The 23,231-nt window shown below is 40.1% G+C and overlaps 1 protein-coding gene across 2 annotated transcripts in view; it reads left to right on the top strand.

Annotated features, from left to right (window-relative positions):
- Window positions 1-22,951, top strand: part of angpt4 (angiopoietin 4) — a 65,807-nt gene extending 42,856 nt beyond the window's left edge. The window contains exons 2-10 of one of the 2 annotated variants that reach the window (XM_063473369.1): window positions 8,832-8,987; window positions 9,072-9,193; window positions 15,123-15,207; window positions 15,590-15,737; window positions 15,826-15,935; window positions 16,284-16,385; window positions 16,478-16,644; window positions 17,383-17,516; window positions 20,081-22,951. In XM_063473369.1, coding sequence (XP_063329439.1) covers window positions 8,832-8,987; window positions 9,072-9,193; window positions 15,123-15,207; window positions 15,590-15,737; window positions 15,826-15,935; window positions 16,284-16,385; window positions 16,478-16,644; window positions 17,383-17,516; window positions 20,081-20,241 — 1,185 coding nt within the window. In that variant the 3' untranslated portion in view covers window positions 20,242-22,951. Of the gene's footprint in view, window positions 1-8,831; window positions 8,988-9,071; window positions 9,194-15,122; window positions 15,208-15,589; window positions 15,738-15,822; window positions 15,936-16,283; window positions 16,386-16,477; window positions 16,645-17,382; window positions 17,517-20,080 lie in introns of both variants that reach the window. The other variant, XM_063473367.1, reaches the window with a different exon arrangement.
- The last annotated feature ends 280 nt before the right edge of the window (window positions 22,952-23,231 follow it).

The following is a 23,231-nucleotide window of genomic DNA, read 5'->3' as shown; positions in this document are numbered from 1 at the left end:
TTGAACCTAAAAATGAGTTCAGCTGGTGAACTCCATGATTCCAAAACTCAGACTCTTTTGTTTTGTTTAAAGACAAGTTCCCCAGATGTGACACATCAGAGGCGTGTTCTTGCTCATTGTCTTTTTATCCTCAGATGTCCTTTGGTGGTGGTTCGTTTTGCAGTATACAAAGTTATTGTTGCAAACAGGACTAAGGCAGCCTGGTTGAAAAACCTGTGAACCACCCTCATTCCTCCATCTTCCTAACACAGACCTTTTGGGCCTCAAAAAGAGGACCGTTATCTCCTAGTGGCCAACAACAAATACCAAAAAGGCTCTTAGAGATGAAGAAGATGTCCTAAATGAAGTATGTGGAGGTTTGCAGACATTCTAAAACATTTTTATGTTTTTATATTTTGCTTTCGTGTCAGTGTGGAATGTGAATGTGGAGACCTGTGACGTTCCTGCCACTGACTGAAGTATTGGCTTATAAAGGTCAGGAGCTGTTATCAGGAAGTGTAGGCGCAGGGATGAAAGTGGAGCAATGAACTGGTCTGTGAAGTCTGGATGAACTGCAAGGTTCAAATCAGGGGTCAGATGTATTTTTAAATTTGTGTCAGGGACGTGGTGAAGTTACAACTTCATGTTAAGGGGCTCTTCAAATTATTAAGTCCAATTGTAAAAGTCACACTTTATAACCTACCAATCCTGTAATCGTGAGGGTGTTATTGTATATTCCCTTAGAGGACCATGTGCAAAGCATCTTCTTGCTGCTCTGGTGTTTTTGAAAGCACCTGTCAGGAGATGTGCTAAAGATGGAACATATGAGGCGTGGGGAATGAAAACAGCACGTTGTGGTTTTTACAGCTTTGGACAGGTGAAAAAACACGACAGCACTTACAGATGATTAGCAACTGACAGGAAGACGGGAATGCCTTAAAGTGCGTGTGGTTAGCGGGACACACGAGGCATATGAATTCAATGGAAAACACATTAATGAGGTATGTAGTGAGTCTGAAGGTTTCATCAGCTCCGCTTTTACAAGAACACGACTCAAAATGTGCCTTTAGGGGGTGACAACAATAATCACCACGGGTCCACGTACAGTAAAGTCAAGTCTGTTATTTATATCGCACATTTAAAAGTAATAGGAGCTGACTGAAAGCAGTTTCCAGTCCGGGTACATGAACTGACTGACGCATGTGTGGTGTAAATGAGAAATACAGCGAGATAATTATAAAACATGATAACTGCAACCTCAGACTGAGTTACAAGATAGAAAAGGAAAAGAGGTGCATGTGAAAAAATTAAAAGATGCCAAACAGAATAAATATAAAGTAAATAAAAGAAAGCATTATTTTATTATTTCCTCTTTACTGAGGTAAATCATTTCCATCTCATTTCATCAGTTTTCTTATCCACTTCAGGGTTATGAGGGGAGGCTGGTGTCTAAGCTAATGACAACAAGAAATACTTTATTTATCCTAAAAGCTGGGAATAGGGCTGTTAGAGAGAGAGGTGGGGTCATCATGGTCACCAGTACATCAGAAAGACCAGCACAAACCAATTACACTCACTTTACAATGTAAAATCTCCAGATAACCTAACACGCGTGTCTTTGGACTGTGGGAGGCAGAACGGAGAACCCGGATGAATCCCACGCAGACACGGGACTCCGAACTCTGCACAGACTCCAGACTCAAACTGAAGTGACGGTGCCGCACACCACAGAGCCAACCAGTGCCTCATAAACAAAGACATGATTTTACTTTGAAATATTAAAATAACAAAATATAGCTTTGGTTCCGGGTAAATTCCTCTAACAAAAACATGCTTCTTTAAATCTCAAACATATTTGACTTTTCTCATTTTTATCATTTAAATTCATATCAATATTATTATTTTGTACCATATGCATAATGCATATTATTGAATTAACATCAAATTATATAATCATTATTATATTGTTTCAATATTATGTTATATCTTATTTTAGTCCAGTTCAGGCTGCTGAGTAACAACATCCCAGATCTGTGGGCAAGAAGAAAGTTACTTTAGAAACTTTTAGCTTTTTTGTGATATGTTAGAGAGTTTTACCTTAAACTTAAAATGAAGGTATGTGTGGATTTATTCTATGTCATGTTCATTACTGTACAATATTGGTCAAAAGTACACTTCAGTTTGTGTCTTTGACTCCCTGTTGGTCATTCACTCTATTAAAGGACCGTCTTAGCTACTCTCTTACTTCACACACACACACACACACACACACACACACACACACACACACACACACACACACACACACACACACACACACACCCTAACCATCAAAAATGAGTGCCTGAACCCTGAAACCACATTTTGAGTCTCAAAAATGCCTTCAAACTCGTGTGGACCTGGATCATGGTCCCAATAAGTGACTGTATAGTAGCATGCCAATTTTCTGTCCTCACAAAGATGTCTAAACACACGCACACACACACACACACACACACACACACACACACACATTTACACAAACACACAAACTCTCTTGCAGAGTATGATGAGATGTTTTAAGGTTTTTTTGGTTTAAATGTGGCTGTTTTGGGAAGCCGTGACATGCGTGTGTCCTCTCACGTGCTCCTCGCTGTCCTCTCATACACATTATATATTTATTAATTATTGAACAGCAGCAATTTTCCGTTGAGCTTGTGGGAAGCAGCTGTTGTTAAGGAAGCATCGGGCTCTTTGTTTGGGAAGCTCATGTTGGAAGTGTTCATCTTTATGGGTCAGATGTTCTCAGGCACAGTATGGACTGACAGTGACCTCTTAATTTGGAAAGTATGTTATTATTACTGTCACATAATTTTCACGTGTGCATTTGTGTAAAAATAAAACTTCTACAGTGTCGTAGTGCAAAGTAGAAGTATTTGAATAGTTTATATTGCAGCTACCTCAGAGGTCTGCAGAAGATCCTGACTGGCTGTTCTGTTTTACTTTTAGTGACTAAATAAGGTGCAGAATATTTATCAGATTTTATAGATTCAGTTGTTTGATGGTACGAGGTTCTGGAAAGGCAACGAAATACATTGAATAGAGCTATCTTGACCAAATGTCTCTTTGCGTTAATGGCTTTCATGCTGAAGGCTTGGAAGTAAAGCAAACCTGTTTACAAAATGAAATATGGTCCATAAATTGTGTTTTTAATCGGGGATTGAATGTTGCTGTTAAACTGTCAACTTTTGCCGCACATGCAGGAAAAACTTGGTTTCCTCTTAACAGCAATTACAGTTTTTAACTTTATCGTGTAACTATATTTTTAAATTCTTTGCTTTGCCCCCCACTAAGTCCTAATCTGATTTTTTGTGCTTATCTGCGTTGTGTCCCGACACTGTGGAGCTTCATAAGGAAATGAAATTCTGTCCAGACTACCTTTAGGGATTCCTGTCTGTATCAGAAAGACCAGCATTAGCAGGTGTCACACCTCAGGCACAACCACTGAAAAAACTTCACTCAGCAGCTCATCACTGCACAGATCTTCACAAATAAAGAGAGTTTATTTAAATTTATAAATGTTATGCAGTTATCTAAACAAAAAGTGATGAAGTATCCTGATTATGATCCTCTGCACATGAGACCCTGGAGTCAAGTTCATGCATGAGGCATGCACAGAGAGCACAGAGGGGAAAGAACAAAAGTTGGCGAGTGCACAAAAAGAGGAGAGAGCAAAGGTCGGGTACCACGCAGGCAGATATATTTGCCTACAGTGCAGCAGTGCTCAGAAATGAAGCCTGAGGCTGTTGGCTCGTTCTGCCGGTTTATAAAGTTCTGATTTTCAGCCAAAACATCTGGCCGCTCTAATACTTACAGGCACACTGCAATAATATAACACAATCCGCAAGTGTGCCTTTCTTGTCTCCTGTTCAGCTGGATCGAACTCAGCATGTTTGTCCAAGTCAAAATATATCATTATGTAGGCTAATGGATGGGAAGGTCTGAGTTAGGAGAAGGAGCGATCTGCGCTGCAGTTGTGGATGACAAACAAACACTAAAGTTAATTATCTAAATGTCTTCTGTTGCTTTTTGTGTGTGTCTATGTTTGCACAGGGTTTACAGTCACTTCTATAGAAAACTTTTAATCTTCTCCTGCACTCATGAATTTCTGTGCTCACATGCTGGTAATATTTCCACATTTACACTTGATAATATCTTCATTTTGCTACCCACTGGCACCTGCAGTCTTATTTAGCTTTCAGGCTGGTCAGCACACCTTTCCATCCGTGACCTCAAACAAAAATTCTGCTTTGCAAAGAAAATCTTCCTCCTTATAAACAGAAACCAACAGGCGATGTCAACTAAACGCCTTGACTGGACATTCAAGCAATCATTCAATGTCAAATATTTGCTTAACAGAAATTGTTTCGGGCTTGTTAGGTGAATCACTCAAGCTTAAAAAGATTGTGGTCATGGGGAAAGGAACTGTTGAGAAACAGGACTTAAACCCTTGTTTTTGATGGTGAGCTGACCTCCAAACTTCACATTTCACTGCACTCAAACATCACACTGCTTCCTTCCTCGGCACTAAAGATAAACACAGAGTTGATTTTAGCTGTTTGAGCAGAGGGGCGGCTGCAGCCATGTTTCAGTCCCTCAGCGCACCTTCGCATCCTCAGCTGCCAACTCAGACCCCGACACACTCCAGCGACGCACGGTGCACTTGTTACCCCAGATCGCTATCGGTGCTACTTGCCTGTGCGTCAGTGCTGTAATCGAGGCTGTTTGGCGACCCCACCCCAGCGCCCCCACCCACTCTCCTCCCCCCTGTCCCCTGTGAAGTCACCCAGAGGGCCAGATCACAGCAAAGCCAACATGTGGTTTGAGTTAGCGTCTCAGAAACCAGCCCTCCGTACGTGGGGTTGTGTGCGTAATCCCAGGGCTCGCTGGTCAGGCTCTGCTTGTGTAGTGTGTAATTGTGAGCGCAGAGCTAATTGTGTTTGTGTGTGTGTGTGACTGTTTTTATAAATATATGCCAGTTTTTGTGAGTCTTAAAAGGAAGTACTAGTTTGCGTGTGGTTGTATCCTCACACAGGAAGTCAGCATGCTCTGTCTCTGGGGACTGAACAAAACCGAGAACTAATTTTAAATCTCAAGTGTATTTAGTCGCTCTCTCACACATAAGCAGCATATTTCTGTCCATACTGTGTCTGTTTCCGCCTCTCTGGCTCTGCTGGTTGGACTGCGCAGCAGCCAGGTGGAGGTTTTGGCTTTCATCAAACTTTTATCTGCACGGCATCTTAGGAAGCAGAGCAGGAGGGAGAAATGAACCGGCTCGTTCCAGCTATTTTCTCCTTTGCTGATTATTTGATTAAGTTCTCGCTGAGACAGAGCATCAGATTTTTCCCCTCTCTCTTTAGTCCAGGTTAGCTCGATTTACTCGCTCACACAAAAGTCCCTAAGAAAGGCCATTCGAATTTGTGACCGCTCCGATAGGCATCTCCCCACTTGTAAAATCATTTTCTGATTGAACAGAGCGATGCTTGTTCAATCTGAATCCGAATTGAAGCAGACTAAACATAATAGCACTGGAATCACTTTAATTGGTTAGTGAAAATGAGTAATAGTGCCGTCAGCATGCGTGAAGAATGATGAACATGATAAGGTCAATCAACCAGGATAACATCGGCAGCTGATGGGAATAAAAGCATGAAAACATAGCATTGCTGAAAATCAGGCGGTACTTATTAAAAATGAATCACCTGTCAGTGTTTAGCAGTCATAACAAGTGAGTTAAAGCCAGAGTCTGAAGCACTTTTTACACATGAACATGTTGGCAGCATCAGGAAGGAACAATTTTCCATTATGGAGAGTATTTAAAATGAAAGAAAATTAACTATTGACACATAATCAGGGGCATAATCTGGGTTATCAAAGGTGGGGAGGGATCCATAGGAAAACATAATATTTGTCATACATGCATACACATGTTTTAATGAAAAGGGGTGATGCAAATATTAAAATGATAATCCGAAAGGTCCGATAATAGGTAACTAAAGCTTTAAGATAAACAGCATGGAGTGCAATATTTATGAAATACTGTGGAACAGATGAAGAAAACAGCAGAAATACTTAAATAAATTACATTAAACTGATTTTAGGAAAGTCTTTCACTTACACTACAGTCCTATCCATGCTCTGCCTGGTGATACTGGTCTCATATAGCTTTTAAGATTAATAGTACTTTAGCCAAAGGAACTGGTGTCTCCAGCTTGTCTTTTGTTGGCATTTGTTTATCATTATATCAAAAACTAGTTAATTTAATTTGATCTAAAGTCTAATTTTGATCAGGCTTCATGTTTTTTAATCATTTCTTGAAATCCTGGCATTGCTTAAACCCATGTTCATAGATTTTGTCCATGTGCTCCACTCAATCACCTGCACACGATGCTCATGTATTGATCTTGTGATGAGTATCTATTTGAACACATGAGATTATCACTGCGATTCATTTCTTGATTTTTTAGGGAAATACAGACATTCATGTGCTTTTCAAGACGGAGCATCAAGATGATTTTCAGTTTAGGCAAAGTAAATCTGTTTTCTCTCCAAACACATTTTTAAAAAATATCTGTGCAAAAATGTGATAATGAAACACAAAAGAAACAATGATGCCAAACCACAACTAACTTTAAACACTAGTTAAACCTTTGAAAAATGTCACTATTGGGAATAGCAAATTAGGTTTTGCAACGAGACCCCTGCGAGAAAAGTGATCTACACCAGAGCCGAATGTGCTCTGGGCACTCTGGCCTGAACTTTGCTCCGTTGGTTACTGGCCGTCCCACTGGGACCAATCTGTTTGTTGGTCCAGCGGTATATTTATCAACTCCTTTTTCTCAGTGGCACTGATATCCTGAGGACGTGGAGACTGAGGCACGAATGGATGGCTGGATGGATAGATTATTTATTTGTCGGGGTTGAAGATTACAGCATGGCAGTGCGAGCTGGCATGGGTTGATATTCCCAGAGATGGAGAGTCCTGCGTCTTTATATACCAGACCCCCTGACATGTTTTATTAACATGTTTGATTTGGTGAACTTGATACACTGAGTGGGTGGTTTTCCAGAATAAAACAACTCACTGCTGAACTGTGGAAAGACTCAGCACAAGTCATTTTATTTTAGCCGTGAGGTCAAACTTACTCATTAGCTTTTCATCACATACTCGTCTTTTCTGTTTTATTGGCTCTGTGTCTTTTTATCCATGCATTGCCCTGCACCTGTATGAACACTCGTGGGTTCCAGATGATGAATCCCAGTGGTTGTAGCTGAGACAGACACTCAGCAAATACTGAATAGTATACTGGGATAACACCATAACACCAAAAATGGCAGTTTCCCCATCAGTGTCCCCAAAGAGCAAATCAACAGCCAAAATGAACAAGTCGTCCACGACGAAGTCCAAGTTAAAGTCTTTAATCCAGCAGAAATGTTGTGAAAAGACAAAAGTGAAGCGTTTATGGGAGGACGCTCGCCAACATCGTGAATGTTTTCTGGGCATTATAAAGGACTAAAAGTGGATCATGCCAAGTAATAAAAACAAAGGCTCTTAAACTGTTACCCTCACAGATAATAATAATATCAGATCCTTTTCTTAAATAAACAAAAGTCCAATATTTTAATTTCCTTTTATTAGTTGGTTTGTCTTTTTCTAGGACATCTAGGACTAATATCTGATGGTGCTGCGTTCATGTTTACGCAGAAATTTGCAATATTTCAGCTGCTCTGGATCCTGTGGGTTGAACATTGGTTCCTCATTGGGTTGGCTCATCCTACAGGGTTTCAGCCTCAGTCCTGAGGCTGAGTCAGCGGCTTGAATACTGTGTGCTGTTTTTCTTAAAGCTTTTCCTGAGCTGTTATCATGCTGATTACCACTACAAACTTCAAATACTGCAAGGGTTTGTAGTTGGAGGGTAGGGGTTTATAGAGCATGCAGGATAGAGGACGTGTTGTTCTCTTGCTATATGAACCACAATATTCCAATTTCATTGTACTATTGTACGAAGTATGACTGTGCAATAAAGAGTTATCTTATGCTCCCGGGTTTGGGTTCACTGATCACATGTTTCTGGCCCAGAAGCCTGTTTTAATGCATCCAACTAACAGCTCCATGTTTTATTGGTGGGATACAGTTTTATGTTGGAATGCTGTGTTTTTCCTCCAAACACTTCTCATTCCAAATCAGAAATTTTTAATTTAATTTACACACAAAACATTGTTCAGCCTTGTTCATGTGACTTCAGCAAACTGCAGACAGGCACCAGTGATCTTTTTGGAGAGCAGATGCTTTTCATCTTGATGCTCAGTGTCGTCTGAGAGATTCATTTTAGATGCTACAAGTTACTCTAGGGCAGGCTTGGCCAACTCCAGGCCTCGAGTGCCGGTGTCCTGCAGGTTTTAGATCTCACCCTGGGTCTACACACCTGAATCAAATGATTAGTTCATTACCAGGCCTCTGGAGAACTTCCACACATGTTGAGGAGGTCATTTAGCCATTTAAATCAGCTGTGATGGATCAAGGACACATCTAAAGCCTGCAGGACACCGGCTCTCGAGGCCTGGGTTTGGACACCACTGCTCTAGGGTCAGTTGTAATATCCGTGACTATAACACACCTCATTCTTGAAGGGATCTCTGCTGTCATTAAAATCATTTAGTTTGAAGTCAGTCTGTTTGATTTTGGGTGGATGACTCCGCTGAGATGACTGGATGTGCACTGGATGGATTTCTTTGTGTCTCTTGTGTTACTTCTCATCTTCCTCTCATATAACAGACTCTGACACCTTGTGTTTCCCTTTCGTTGAGTGCAGTTGGAGAACTTCATTCAGAAGAACAACAGGCGTGACGTTGCCAACATGCAGTCGCATGTCGTTCACAACCAAACGGCCACGATGCTGGAAATCGGCACGAACCTGCTCACGCACACAGCAGAGCAGACACGCAAGCTCCATGTGGTCGAAGCAAAGGTAAGGAGCTGCCAGTGTGCCAGTGAACCTGTCATCTAAAAACAGACTTTTGTGAGTTTATTCTCTGTTTTTGTTTTTCATCAGGTCCTAAACCACACATCTCAGATAGAGATAAAGCTTCTGGAGAATTCTCTGTCCACCAACAAGCTGGAAAAGGAACTGTTACTGCAAACTTCAGAGATCAGCCGGCTGCAAGATAAGAACAGGTGGGAAATGTTCTTGTTCAGTCAGCGTAGGTGGAAATTAATCATAAAACCAATTTAAAATCACTCTGAGTAAAGACAAAGGCTAAAAGGACTACTTTTTCTACAATCGAATGCTTGTACAGGGTTTGTCCTGACTCAGAATTGGCCTTTGGGGGACATTTGATTAACAAAAACATCTGCTGTGAGTTAATCGAGTTGATAAAACCTCGGTTAACAAAACTGGTTAAGAAACAAGAATAATACAGGAAGGGATTGAAGCCTCTTAGAGTGAGGCAGAATTTCTTTTTTCTGTACAAGAACAACTCGGCAATAGTGAAGTTAGCACATCACAACATTTAAAAGCAGCTGCCAAGTGATCATGTGAGACTGACATCGTACGCTTCTACGACAGAGACATGTCGCAAAGTAGCCGAACCTCATATAACCTCCTTTCTAACACTAATAAAGACCACAGCTTGCAAAAGGAACATCATATTGTATTCATTAAGACTCCAGCTAGCAGCTGACCCTATAAAGTCACTGAGGTCATAGATCAGGTTAGCCTGAGGGTAGTTTTCCCATGCACTTTTATAAAACTAGACTTCTTTTGGCGTCAGAGAAATTAATCTGTGTTTGAGGCACTTCAGCGCTGACTTTACTATCAGACCTGGAGACTATGTTTATCTTTTATGACCTCATCAGGATCCCAACATTATATTTTGTCAAAACATAATGAAACTGATTGGATAATATATGTATGACTGATGAGCTTTTCCAGTAGCTATTAATAAATTTTTCTTTGCCCTCATAAAAATAAAGCCATTTTTAATGAAAATGTAGCTGAAATATATCGACTCAAATGTTCATTTATGAAAATAATCATTAAGAAAAAATAGGTTTGCTGTAAACTGAATGTATACCAATCAAGTAAATTTAATTTTACCAGATTACATTAAATTTAATATTTTACATTCTACTTCTGTTATAAATTACATATAAAAATGTAAAATTTTTAAAAAGTAAAAGTCAGTATTTTGAGTGTAAATCTTTGTTTTAAGTGTTCCTGAAATCAAACAAAGTGATTATCTTACAGTTATTTACACAAAAAAGAAATTCTGACTGAAGGTTTTACTTGATTTTATGACAAGTTTGGGTAAAAAGGTGGATTTATTTTGCTATTTTCTTAGTATAGTTAGTATAGGTTTTGACAGACTTCAAACACATTGTGTGTTCTTGTATTTATTACAGGTGGTCTTATACATTTAATAAGCACTGTATATTCACCTCTTTATAGTTTTATGTATTTGGAAGTCAAGTATTTATTTTTTCATGTTCAGATGATGTCGTTGGATCAGGCTTTGTGTGCTCGGTGCTGCAGCCCCCTGGGGCTCCTGCACTGTGGTTGCTGGGTCTTTCTTTCTGTTTTTTCTTTTCCGTCCCCCCGGTCTTGTCTGTTATGGTTGTAATGATCCAAAATAAAAAATACTAATAAAATTCTAATAAAATATGACTGTCAAGTGGACCATTATAACAAATGCCGTAATGCTCCACTTGTGAAAGTAAATCTGTTTGGCATTCAGAAAACAGTTCTGATTGCTACACTGCCGAACACGACAGCGAGAAAAAAAAAGACTGGACAAGGCTTATATAAATTATTTTTTGCAGTGAACACGAGGTAGCTGACAGGTTTAGCATTCCTGCTACATACTGGATCTGCTTCTGGACATGATGTCAAAATGTTGCTTCTTCAACAGATCAACATAAAGAACAACAACTCAACTTCATGCCGTTTTGCGTACGTCCACGATCAGCCTCTTTAATAGTGGCATATTTCTGAGATTTCCCCTGAGACAGACCAATGTCTAAAACATATTCTGTTGCAGTCAGACAGAAAAAAAGGCGAGCAGCTTATCAGTGACAACATCTGAAATACAAGCAAATCATCACAGCGACGTAAATATGTCCTCAGCTGTTACTGCAAGACGCAGAAATATTTGGAGACACAATATTTTTGTCATTTTTCATTGTGAGGTGAACTTGGACCGTGCACTGTGCAGTAAAACATGCAGAGCAATTATCGAGCATGTTTACAGTAACAGACCAACAGAGTGCGTGTGCGGGTGTGTGAGACTGTGGTGAAAAGGGAACATTCGCTGATGATCAACCACAACATCAAAAGCACAATGAAGTCGATAACAAATCAGTAACATTGATCATCTCGTTATCGTGAGATGTTCTGCTGGGACCCCATCGTCCTGGCTTTCATGTGGATTTTACTTGATGAGACCTGTATAAACAAATGTAGGTGTCATGTTTGGTCCAGATACAGAAAATGGGCAACCAAACCAGTCTGACAATGCAATCAAAGAAGAGCTGATAACATGTCAGATGACATGATACAGATCTGAATTCTGTTAAAGTCCTAAGTTGGACTTTATCCAACTCCATCTTCAAACTGAAGCCAAAGTAGATTGCATCACTGAACACATTATTAGCAATCGTTTCTAAGTTTGTGTCAACAAAACTGACGTCTTTGTGTCTTTTGTGCCCGATTGCTCCTGATTTCTAGGAGTAGAGACTTCTAGAAATCCTGAAACCATAAACACCCACACAATACATTTTTGGCTCGCATACTTTTGAGACCTCAGTAAAACAGCTGTCTGAATCTACAAGAGTACATAAACTTTGCACACACATTTTAACACACACATTCACACACACCACTTCACTCATGCTGCACAAACCACAGCGATCAGTGGCTCCCCATCAGTCCACACCACATTAGCGTTTCCCCGTTCATGTGCAGGTCAGCATGTTGAAGTGATCAGAACCAGAAGCTGATAGCGTGTTTCAGCTCCTAATGTGACCAAAGTCTCACCTGCTAATGTAGAATAGCATCAGTCATCGCTGTAAACGAGCTGCATGATACAGCATGATGGTGGTTCACGTCTGACTTATGTCAGCTACACCTCTCAGAAAGTGGACGTGTGGTTGTAAGATTCATATTCACATATTACAGAACTACAGGAGAGTATTGAAGCCTAAATCCTCTTGATATCAGTTTACTTATTTATGTAGAAAGTGTGTAAGAAATAAGTGTTCACTGTATACTACTGTATACTAAATTCAATTCTATTTTATTTGTACAGTGCCAATCACAGCAACAGTCGCCTCAAGGCGCTTTATATTGTAAGGTAGACCCTCCAATAATACATAGAGGAAAAACCCAACAATCATATGACTCCCTATGAAATACCACTTTGGCGACAGTGGGAAGGAAAAACTCCCTTTTAACAGGAAGAAACCTCCGGCAGAACCAGGCTCAGGGAGGGGCGGGGCCATCTGCTGCGACCGGTTGGGGTGAAAGAAGGAAAACAGGATAAAGACATGCTGTGGAAGAGAGACAGAGATTATTAACAATGTTAAATGACATTATGTGTCAAATTTTTAATCTTAAAATCTAAAAAACTGCAGAATTAATGGTCCTTTGAATCAGCCTCAAGAGACTGTATGGTTGGCTACTTAGCATGCTAACACGCTAATCTCTGATGGTAAAGACACGAAATGTTATTGTGGAGCATTTAGCTGAGTGTTTTTTGGGGTGTTTTTTTTTTTTTTTTTAAAAACAGATGTTATGAGTGAGGCGTGGATCTGACAAAGACACTACATCAGGGGTGGGCAACTCCAGGCCTCGAGGGCCGGTGTCCTGCAGGTTTTAGATGTGTCCTTGATCCAACACGGCTTATTCAAATTGCTGAATCACCACCTCAACATGTCTTGAAGTTCTCCAGAGGCCTGGTAATGAGCTAATCATTTGATTCAGGTGTGTTGACCCAGGGTGAGATCTAAAATCTGGAGGACACCGGCACTTGAGGCCTGGAGTTGCCTACCCCTGCACTGCATGATCACATGGATGCAGTCTGTCAATTACAACGTGTCCTGTCCTTCACACTAACTGGGACCATCATTTGCAAAATGAACATATTACATCTAATAAGACTTGCAACGCAGTGATTGAGCCCATAGTGCCACCAGAAAGGTGTTTATCAAGACAGAAGTGAGAAGTGGTCAGTTGGATTTTTATTGCCTGGCTGTTTGGTGGCTTTGGTGGAACCAACAGCCGTGATCAACACTAATGTACAGTGTAACCATGGGTGTTGGATCCACATGGAGAAACTTTGACCCTTCAAAGTTTGAGTCTTCCTCATCAACTATTTAATACTATATTTAAAAATAGTGTTCTGATAGTGGCTGCCAGCAGTTAGTGTGTATTAAGCATATTTTCACCACATAGGTCACTTAGATGGAGCTTATTTGTAGAAACATTTAAAAGAAGATAAAAAATTTTCCACTGGACTCCTGCAGACCAACGCACTCTTAGCGAGTTTGAACTAGAAGTTCAGCCACTTCGAGTGTCCCACGTTCCCCTCTGAAACTCCTGCCACTCCTTCATCGGGTTTCATTCATTTGGCTCATACTTTGTTGACCCAACTGTGGGCTGGAGTCTATTTTCAGCAGCTCTACTGCTGGTTCAGCTGCACAGATAACGAGAACTGTAGTCTGATCTGGCACCAGAAATGATGGTCGCAATATTAATCTTTATTTCGCTTCTGCAGCTTCGCTAATGAGACGGAGTAATACGGGAGGTAAAAACTCCGCTCCATCAAAAACAGAATAAAATACGGTCTTTCAGACCACCTTAATGTTTAACAGTCTCGTGTTTTTATCAACATTTTGCTGCTCCTCCTCTTCACTTGGATGTAATTAGGATTTCTCAGGAAAGCCTTCATTTCTTCCTCTGTCTTATGCTGCTTGTTTGCATGCGTGTAAAGCTATTACAAGGGTAGAAATCATGACTGAATAAAGTGAGCTGTTCCAGAACCCTTCTAGTTTACATTTTGGTTTTGTAAGTGTGGAATCTCCTGGGCCCTTTCCATTATTTCTTTACAAGTGTTTGTGTAACACCAGGCCTGCAGCACTAGAAAGGCAGCTTTTCTCTTTGCATCTGAAAAAGAAAGAAAAAAACAACCTGCACAAAAACTTGATCTCCCAAAAAATAATATTAGTCCTCAGGTTTTAAAAGACTCATACAGACAGTGGAATTTGTGCAATCTTGCAAATATCATAGAACAATTACTGACTCACATCTGACCTGTGAGGCAAACTGCGAAACCGCGTGCAGCGAAGGACATCAGCATCTCTCATGTTTAAGGAAGCTTCTTATTTCTGTTGTGATGATATTACTGAGTCTCATTTTTCCTTAGTAAAACAAGAAATAGTGTGACAGCAGAGTTTATAACAGAAAGCCTTTTTATTCACATTTCCAGATATGAAAAATTTAAATCTAAGTGCAACGTATAAGAAAAAATATAGCAGAGGAGCAGAATGAGAAGCATGAAGTGATGGACTCCGTATGCAAACCCAGTTAGGATATTCAGCCTGTGCATCACCCAAAACCCTCACATCACCACAGTTCAAAATGACTCTTGATAAAACTATTAAAACATCACCATTACTCTCGTCCTCTGATGCTCCTGAGGGTGCGTAGTCTGACGGGATGACTGAGACTGTTATTCATTCAAGAATAAAGAAAATAAACTTTTCTGTAAAGTGAAGTCTCGTTTTATTTCCTGACATTTTCTTCTGTTTTTCTTTTTGTTGCTTTGTTTTGCACTTTAGGGCCACCGTAGTCTAACCTGGTTAAAATCAAACAGCATGCATAGAGCTGATAACACACATGAGTCAGAAAACTCACAGCAGAGCATTTTATTAACTTTGTTGGTTGTATCATCAAAATACAAAGATATACTTTGACTTGTGTAAATTATGCAATCAAAGCATTTTTGCAGTTTCTTTGATTTACTTTTATGGGAAAAAGCTCTGAAACAAAAACTGTGCTGTTCTGCTGTGAGCTGAGGATTTATGAAGTTGTTTCTTTCTTTTGTTTCAGTCATTTGGAGAGCAAAGTTCAGATGTTGGAGTCTAAGCAGCGAGGAGAACTGGAGGACATGAGACAGGAGAAGAATAGACTTCAAGTTAGTAAACCTTTGTAATTTTATATATCACCATCAGAAACATTTTTAAGTTTATGAAATCAAATATCAACATGGATTTTTGCCTTATGTGATATTTGCAAGCCCAAGTGGTTTAAAAACCACAAACTTCTAAACTCGAGTGATAAATGTTAATTATAGAGTTTTAAGCACGTAGATGATGATTTTACTGCTGTAATCTGGGCTGTCTTGGCGAGGGAAAGTCAAACATTACAAGAAATCTGTTAAAATCTGTAAAACTGTTAAATCATTAAAAGTAAAAAGTCAAAGCAAAGAATAAAAAAAGTACATTTTCAAGTCTGTGTGGATGTAGAACCAAAAAGCAGAAAGTGCTTAAACAGCAGTGAAACTTTTTTTGGCTCAGTCCGTCATCAGGAGTCAGATGGCGGCCATCGAGTCTTTAGAGAGGCAGCTGAGAGTCGCCAGCACCAACAACACCGCCCTGCAGAGACAACAGACGCAGCTGATGGAGTCTGTCCACACGCTCCTTAACATGGTGGCTAGTACTACAGGTACACACACACATACAGGTACACATGTAGTATTTTCCACACAGTACATTTATATTTCTCACAATCTTCTGGCGTTTTGATGTAGCAGCGCCTCCCAGGAGCCAGATGTGGAGGGACTGTGCAGATGCTTACAAGGCCGGTCACTATGTGAGCGGTCTGTATCACATCTACATCGGCAACAGGACTGAACCTGTGCAGGTAACGCCTCAACAGCAAACATGTGCAGTGTTGCAAAGGGCGACTCAAATGGCAGCAAGTCAGAATGTTTTTTTTGTACATTAAAATGTTTATAAAATGGCTTTAACAGGAGTTTTCTTATCAAACTCATTTTTTGTCATCTGTTTCCTGCTAGCTAACAACTGCCCTTAATAATCAGCTTCAACAATTATATTTAAATTACCTCAAAATGTTCAACAGAAAGAGAAACTGTCTTTATATTCAAGTGTCTTTGTATTTAGAATAATGTGATTCTAATAGTTACAGTTAGTATAATTTAAATCATCATTGGTAGTTAATGATCAGTCATTTCTGTTTCTCCCCCTGAAGGTTTACTGTGACATGGAGACGAGTGGTGGAGGCTGGACAGTCTTCCAGAGACGGTTTAATGGCAGCCTGGACTTCCAGAGGAGCTGGAGGGAGTACAAAATGGTGCGTTTGTGTCACAGTCACCAGGATTTATCTCAGTCCCAAAGTTGGAGTTATCAGTGTAAAGTGTGCTCCTCTTATGATTCTCCCTGCAGGGTTTTGGGGACGTGTTGGGCGAGCACTGGATGGGTAATGAAGTTTTGCACCTGCTGACCAATCAAGGTGTCTACTCTATGAGGGTGGAGATGATGGACTGGGAGGGAAACTCCGCCCACTCCCACTATGACCGATTTACACTGACCAGTGAGCGACAGCAGTACAGGTACAACCGCAGTACACACACACACACACACACACACACACACACAGTGTTTTACTTTAATGTTTTTAGAGTTTATTTTTACTATAATAATGAAAATAAAACTGCTGATTACATCTGAAGGCATGTATAATATTAAAACTTGAACAGACTAATATTTATTGTTTTGGAAATGCTGCTGTGTTGTAACTCTGCGATTTATTTTCCTGCTATTAATTATAATTAAATTGTTAATGACATGGTTCAACCACAGATTCATAAACCCCAAAAATGATGTCCTGAAATTGTTGAGCTTGTCAGCTGAGGAAATGAGATGCTGCATTATTCAGAGTGTCTGTGGGAAAAAAATCACTTTATAATTTATCAGTTATGAAAATTCCTGTTAATTTGATGAAAACTGATAACACTGCAGCTCAGCTTGGGGAACTGTTTTTGGCACGCTTCAGTGAGTGGATGCACTCCTCTGTGATTGTGTTGAGCAACAGAAAGATTTTCACATAGCTTTATAAAAACACCTTATGGAATTCTATTAATTCCATAAAGCTGGACCCATGGGTGGTCAGAATTCAATGAATTCCATAAAGGACCAACACACTTGGTCCCGCCAAAAGTCACCAGATGGTGATCCATTGGATTAACTGCCTCATAGATGTACTGTAAATACATCCTGTCTACAAGAAAAGATTAAATCAGTGTTTGTTTCATCAGATCTCATCCTCCTGTGTGTCTCCTCTCCCTCAGGTTGTATCTGAGAGGTTACAGTGGCACAGCAGGAAAGCAGAGCAGCCTGACCACCCACGGGTCCGGCTTCAGCACCCGAGACAAAGACAACGACAACTGTGAACACTGCAAATGTGCCATGATGCTCACTGGAGGTAGAAGCTTTTCTGTTTGTCAGCCGTTTAAAGCAAACAAATGAAATAAACGAGATTATGTATTGGAAATACTCCATAAAGTTGAGATACTAAGATATTTTCGAAAAAATAGAAACACTGCATGCATTACATGGACAAAAGTTCTGGGTCATCCCACCTACAGGAGCTGCTTGGCCACAAACGTGGGACCTTTTACGCACTCTGTGACCCCACTCTGAAACTTTACATGCTCTCACACTTCATGGCTGAGTTCCTGTAGTTCCTAAACATTTCCACTTAACAACACAACTTACAGCCGGTCATGGAAGACCTAGAAGGATCGTGGAGCCATGTTTGAAACCATGGAGCATGTTTCAGTCAGCTCTTTAGAACAAGCCCGTCTTTCACAAATGTCTGTAAAGGCATAGATAGGTACATGATTTTATAAACCTTTAGCAAGTGGGCTAAAAACACCTGAATTAAAAAATAATAAGGTTCAGTTCAGTTCAAATTTATTTATGAAGCACAAAATCACAGCAACAATCACCTCAGCGCTCGTGGATGTAGTCTGTGTGTTGCAAAGACACAATTTCACTTAAAACCATGAAAACCATGAAACAACTGGATACGTTTATTGAAAGTTTACTACTGACATAACAAATAAAACACACATGATGATTAACAAATACATTGTTTGTTGTTTGCAGATCAAAATTAGCAGTATTTCCCCCCAAAGTTCTGCTCTTTCAAACATCTGTCCCCTCATCTTTCACTGCACTACCCTTCACCTCACGTCAACGCCAAGACAAACAGCTCTTTAGACTCCCCTCGATGGGCTGTGAATTAACTTAATCGTTTTGGCAAAACGTCAAGTCCTTTGAGAAAAAGACGCCAGTGGTCACCATTAGACAGTGAGTCATTTAAAATCACAGCAATTTACTGAGTGAAAGAGAGACAGTGACACAGACGAAATAAGAAACAGAGGGAAGTAACAGTAAGGAGAGAGACGAAGAACAGCCTTGTGTATCTGACAAACATGTACAGCTACAGTTTTCTCTCACGGAGATGATGATGATATAAACTTTATAAAAGAAAAAAACATACTGAGATCAGGAATTAAAGTATTGTTTTCGGACACGTGTCACTTATTTACAAAACTGAGAAACAGATCCCAGTGGGTCCCCCTGCTGACATTTTATTGCTTTAATAGTCACTGTTAAAAACTTTTTATGTTTGTCGAACATTTCTAATTGTTTGCAGGCTTAGAACAAACATAATTATAAATCTAAATGAAGCTTAAACAGAAATGTGTCCTGTACTGAGGAAACTCTACAGATATGAGTCTTGTGTGATTATTTCAGAATGACATTCTCAGTACTAAACAAAAATCAGAGAGGACATGCCACTCACTCAAAAAGCACTGACTGTATATCAAAGACGGTAGCCACAGTGACATCACTCACTGGTTTCTAGACTCTTTAAAACCTTGACCAAAATCAATGCACTGTTCTACTTTCTATTCCCTTTCAATAGAAATTCAGTGCAAATTGGCTTTAGGGCAGCAGAGGGCGCCTGTGAGTCAGTGACACTGACTCAAGTGGCACTTCAGTCTTGTGGTGAACATATTTATGTGCGTGAACATATTTATTGGCATGCTCAGTTAGCAAGTTGCTTTCAAAAACTTTATGGGTGCATCACAAAAATACAGATATCTGCTAATAAGTGCTAAAAAACAAAGAAACAAACAAAGCTCAAACTTCTTTAACCATCTATTAGTGCAGTTAACTACACAACAAGACACAACCAAACAAGCAGCAAATTAGCAGAGTTGCGACAACCAGCACACCTGTCAATTAAAGAAACTGACATTTAAAAACATGGGTTACATATTTATGGTAACTCGTCACAAACGTGCTCTGTAATGCTATAAAGAATTAATGAGCGTATGTCAGGGGACCCAGTCACAGTCGATGAGACGCCGTTTTTTACCTGTTACTAGATCATTTCTATTTTTCAAAGCAGAACTTTTCTTGTTTTTATGCTCATGTTGTTTTAATGTTTGCAGCCTTCATCTTTGTCTTTATGGTAGTCAATGCATGTAGTCAATAGACGCTTTGAAACTCACCCCACGTGATGCCACTATGCCAATCAAATGCTTTATTCAGAAAACTCAAAGGAGGAGACGAGACGTGAGAAGAGGGGTTTAAATCTGACATGGTTCACACATGAGAGGTAGCTAAGGAAAAATAAGATAAGGGAAAATCAAACTACACTTTTTCATTATTTTAAGTTCAGCACTTTTTCGAAAACAACTTTTTAAAAAGATTTTTCATTATTTTTGAATACAAACCTTATTTTACTTGAAACAATTAAAGACCCACAGTTCATTATAAAAATATTAGTAAACATTGTTGAAATAATGTTGACTTGTGTTTTCTCTAATTGGACCTAAATAAAAACATTTGGCAGGTTCACATTAGCTGTCACTCCTCCATTCAAATTGTACCATTGCAGTCTGCTTGTTTTATTACTGGATTAGTATTATTAGTTGGTTTTTGTATCTCACTCCCTCTTGCCTCCATCAGGTTGGTGGTTTGATGCCTGCGGTTTCTCCAACCTAAATGGTGTGTACTACTCCATCGGCCATAACATCAGGAAGCTTAACGGCATCAAGTGGCACCACTTCAAAGGTCCCAGCTACTCCCTGCGTGCCACCTCCATGATGGTACGACCCTACGACTTTTAAAGGCACCCCTCACCCTCCACAATGGTTTGATCCAACGGAGCTTAAATACCACAGCAGTATCGACCTTCAACTCCTCCGAAATACCATCCTAATGATAGCAAAGCTTCAAAACAATGGCTTCCACCTTCACCACCATCATGGTACAACCCTAAAACACCTCTTGGATATGATATGGTACAGCCCTGAACTGAGGAAATAGTGACTTTAAAACAATAATGGTTAAAGTCATGTGACTCATGAGGACCTTGTTTGTTACATGTCTCCTGGACTTGTTTTCATAACCAAGGATCATATTGAGGAAAATAAGGGATGGATCATGTAAGAAAATATCTAGTCTGCTTGAAATGTGATTGTCATTTAAATATGATGATAACGGCACACATTTTCAGCCAGTCTGTGCTGGAAGCTATTAAAATGGTTGTGCTGGTTTGTACACATGAGAAGTGCCAAAAGTGTTCACCCACACAGCCAGCCAGTCGCTGTGAGACGTGGGTTGGATTGTTGCTTTTGGGTTGGAAAAGGTACACTCTGTGGTACTCAGTCACTCCACCCCGACTGGTACAGAAAGGGTGACTGAGGGGTTTCCAGAGCTGGAGCATACTGGCAGCTTCACGGTACTTTCCTATATGACATTTGAGAACATGTTTAATGGTAAAAGGCATGAATGTGGACCCTCGTAGCTACTGTAGCCTGGGCTGCCCCCATTAAACTGTCACTGTCTAATAAAGACTGTAAATAGGAATAAATAATATTATCCACAAATCTGAATTGAAATACCTCTGTGGCTAGCATGAAGGTATTCACCTACTTTTTTAGGAGGGAATACGAGATTCTCTTTGATGTTATCAGTGTGTTTATAGTGCCACTATCTATGACCGGCACCGAAACACAGACAAGATTTAGATAGCTGATGTCCGTGTCTACGGGAGGTGCTACGGCCTCTGTCTGCCATATCACCTTCCCATGGACCCAATTTCTGCTTCTCAGATCTGTTGAAGTGAGGAGAGTCCTAAGGGATAACTGGCTCTGCACCAGCACAACAATGGAAAAGAGGTTTGAGTGATTGGCTGGTTTTTGGTCTTTGGTGAGCAATTGCATTATATGTGCCATAAATGTGATTGCATGTGGAAGCACTGCAACATGTTAATCAACAAACCAGATATTTCACAGACAGTGATTGTTTGTTAACAGATATCAAAAGACTGTGGAGAGACTGCAGATTTCAGGATCTGAAAATGTACTTTCCAGATGGTACACAGGGCAGCAAATTATACAAACTCATCATTTTTGTAGTGTGATTGTGAAACCTCAGCGCTAGCGTTTTGGTCCCTGCTATACTGGGCTCTTGGAGCCAGAAGTGGCCATATTTGGATAAAAGGGTGGCGTTCTGAGTTACCAATTCCTGGAAATCTTGGTGAGGAGCTTCATCTCTCAAACAGATCCCTGCTAATTGCTAACACACTATTCAAATACTAGAATTTCACTCATCAAAACTGGAGCGCAAACTTTTTGGACAGCCTGCACCACACAGCACGCCATGTTATTAGTCAGATAATTGTCAGATCAAAACTGCTCCAACAGGGAGCAGGATGGCAAACATGATGCAGCGACTCTAAGCAGCAGCTCTATGACAGCTCGCAGCCACAGCAGCCTGCAAGCCTCCAAATACTGAAACAGGTGAGTTAGCAAAAAATATTTACAACCTTGTTTTTGTTTTAAGGGCTAAATGACCTCTATGAGTTTGCCCTGTGATTTCTGTTGCTGCGAGTCTTTCTACAGAAAACGTCTATGTTTAAGAAAACGTTAATATAAGGCACGAGAAAACAAGCAGTGAGGATATTGGAGTTTATTACACGGACAGCTTAATACTGAGAGATATGTGACTGAGCAAAGAGTGGAGTTGGCTTTCACAACCCACTTTTACTTGGACTGTTTTTAAAGGAAGCCAGCGTTTCCACATGTTTATCAACAATTTTATAAACGTGGACGGTAAAACTGGTGTGACTGCCAGAACATGAATCAGATCAAACTGATGAAAAGCGAGAGTCACATTGAGGATTGATCTGATTAGCTGGAACAACATCAGGAGCCACAGCGGATGATGTCCAGCAGGAGAAGGTGATTTTCTTCCCGCTCGCCTCCTCCTTTGGGTGGTTTTGATGCGCGGTGGTGGACGGTCCATCCTGGGAATGTCCTTGTGTGAGACTGGATTAATTGTGGGACGTCTTAGATGCCGAATCAGCACATCTCAGACTCTACTTACCGTGCACAGCGTTGATTGAAGCTTGTGCATCATAAATAGAGAATGATGCATGAGACACGCAGCTGGAGAGACCCTGAACGCTCTGGTTTTCATTATTGGTCAAGAAATAATGGCAAGCAGACTGAGTTTTTTCATGAATAAGTAATCGCATGTTTGCATATGTCAACACTTAAAGAACTCTACAGGAAGAAAAGAGGCAAACAAAACACAGATCAACCTTTTTCTGCTGTTTTTGTTTTGGACGATGAGCAAAGAAAAGAATTCAGTGAAAGTGAACTACACGCCAGTGATTTACCAGATTCTGAAGCAAAGTATTGTTGCTATAGTTATCTTCCTAATACGAACAATATTGTTTTTTTGTCTCTTGTTGGTCTCTGCTCTTCATTACTGCACAAAAAAAACAAATTCCCATCGCTCTCATACAAACAATAAATGATTTACAAGATATGATTTTATGATTTCTGGTTGTGAATTGTTCATTTTCTGTCTCATGAAGGCGCTCTCAATCTGTGGGCCCCCTGCAGCCGGGCAACCAGATAATATGCAGTGAAACTGAGGCTCCATTAAATTACTGTGTTAAAATTGTGCAGTTGATACATTGTAGCTGCGTGAACTGCAGCATCTATGGTCCACTTGGTAGTAACATGCAGTAAAAACATCATTATTGATTAACACAAGGATAATGTCTCTGCTAAATGAGATCTAATGGGCTCACAGTGGTAATGTG

The sequence above is a fragment of the Pelmatolapia mariae genome, linkage group LG5, assembly GCF_036321145.2.
Source record: "Pelmatolapia mariae isolate MD_Pm_ZW linkage group LG5, Pm_UMD_F_2, whole genome shotgun sequence".
Taxonomy (NCBI): domain Eukaryota; kingdom Metazoa; phylum Chordata; class Actinopteri; order Cichliformes; family Cichlidae; genus Pelmatolapia; species Pelmatolapia mariae.
This window is presented reverse-complemented; position numbering and strand designations above follow the sequence as displayed.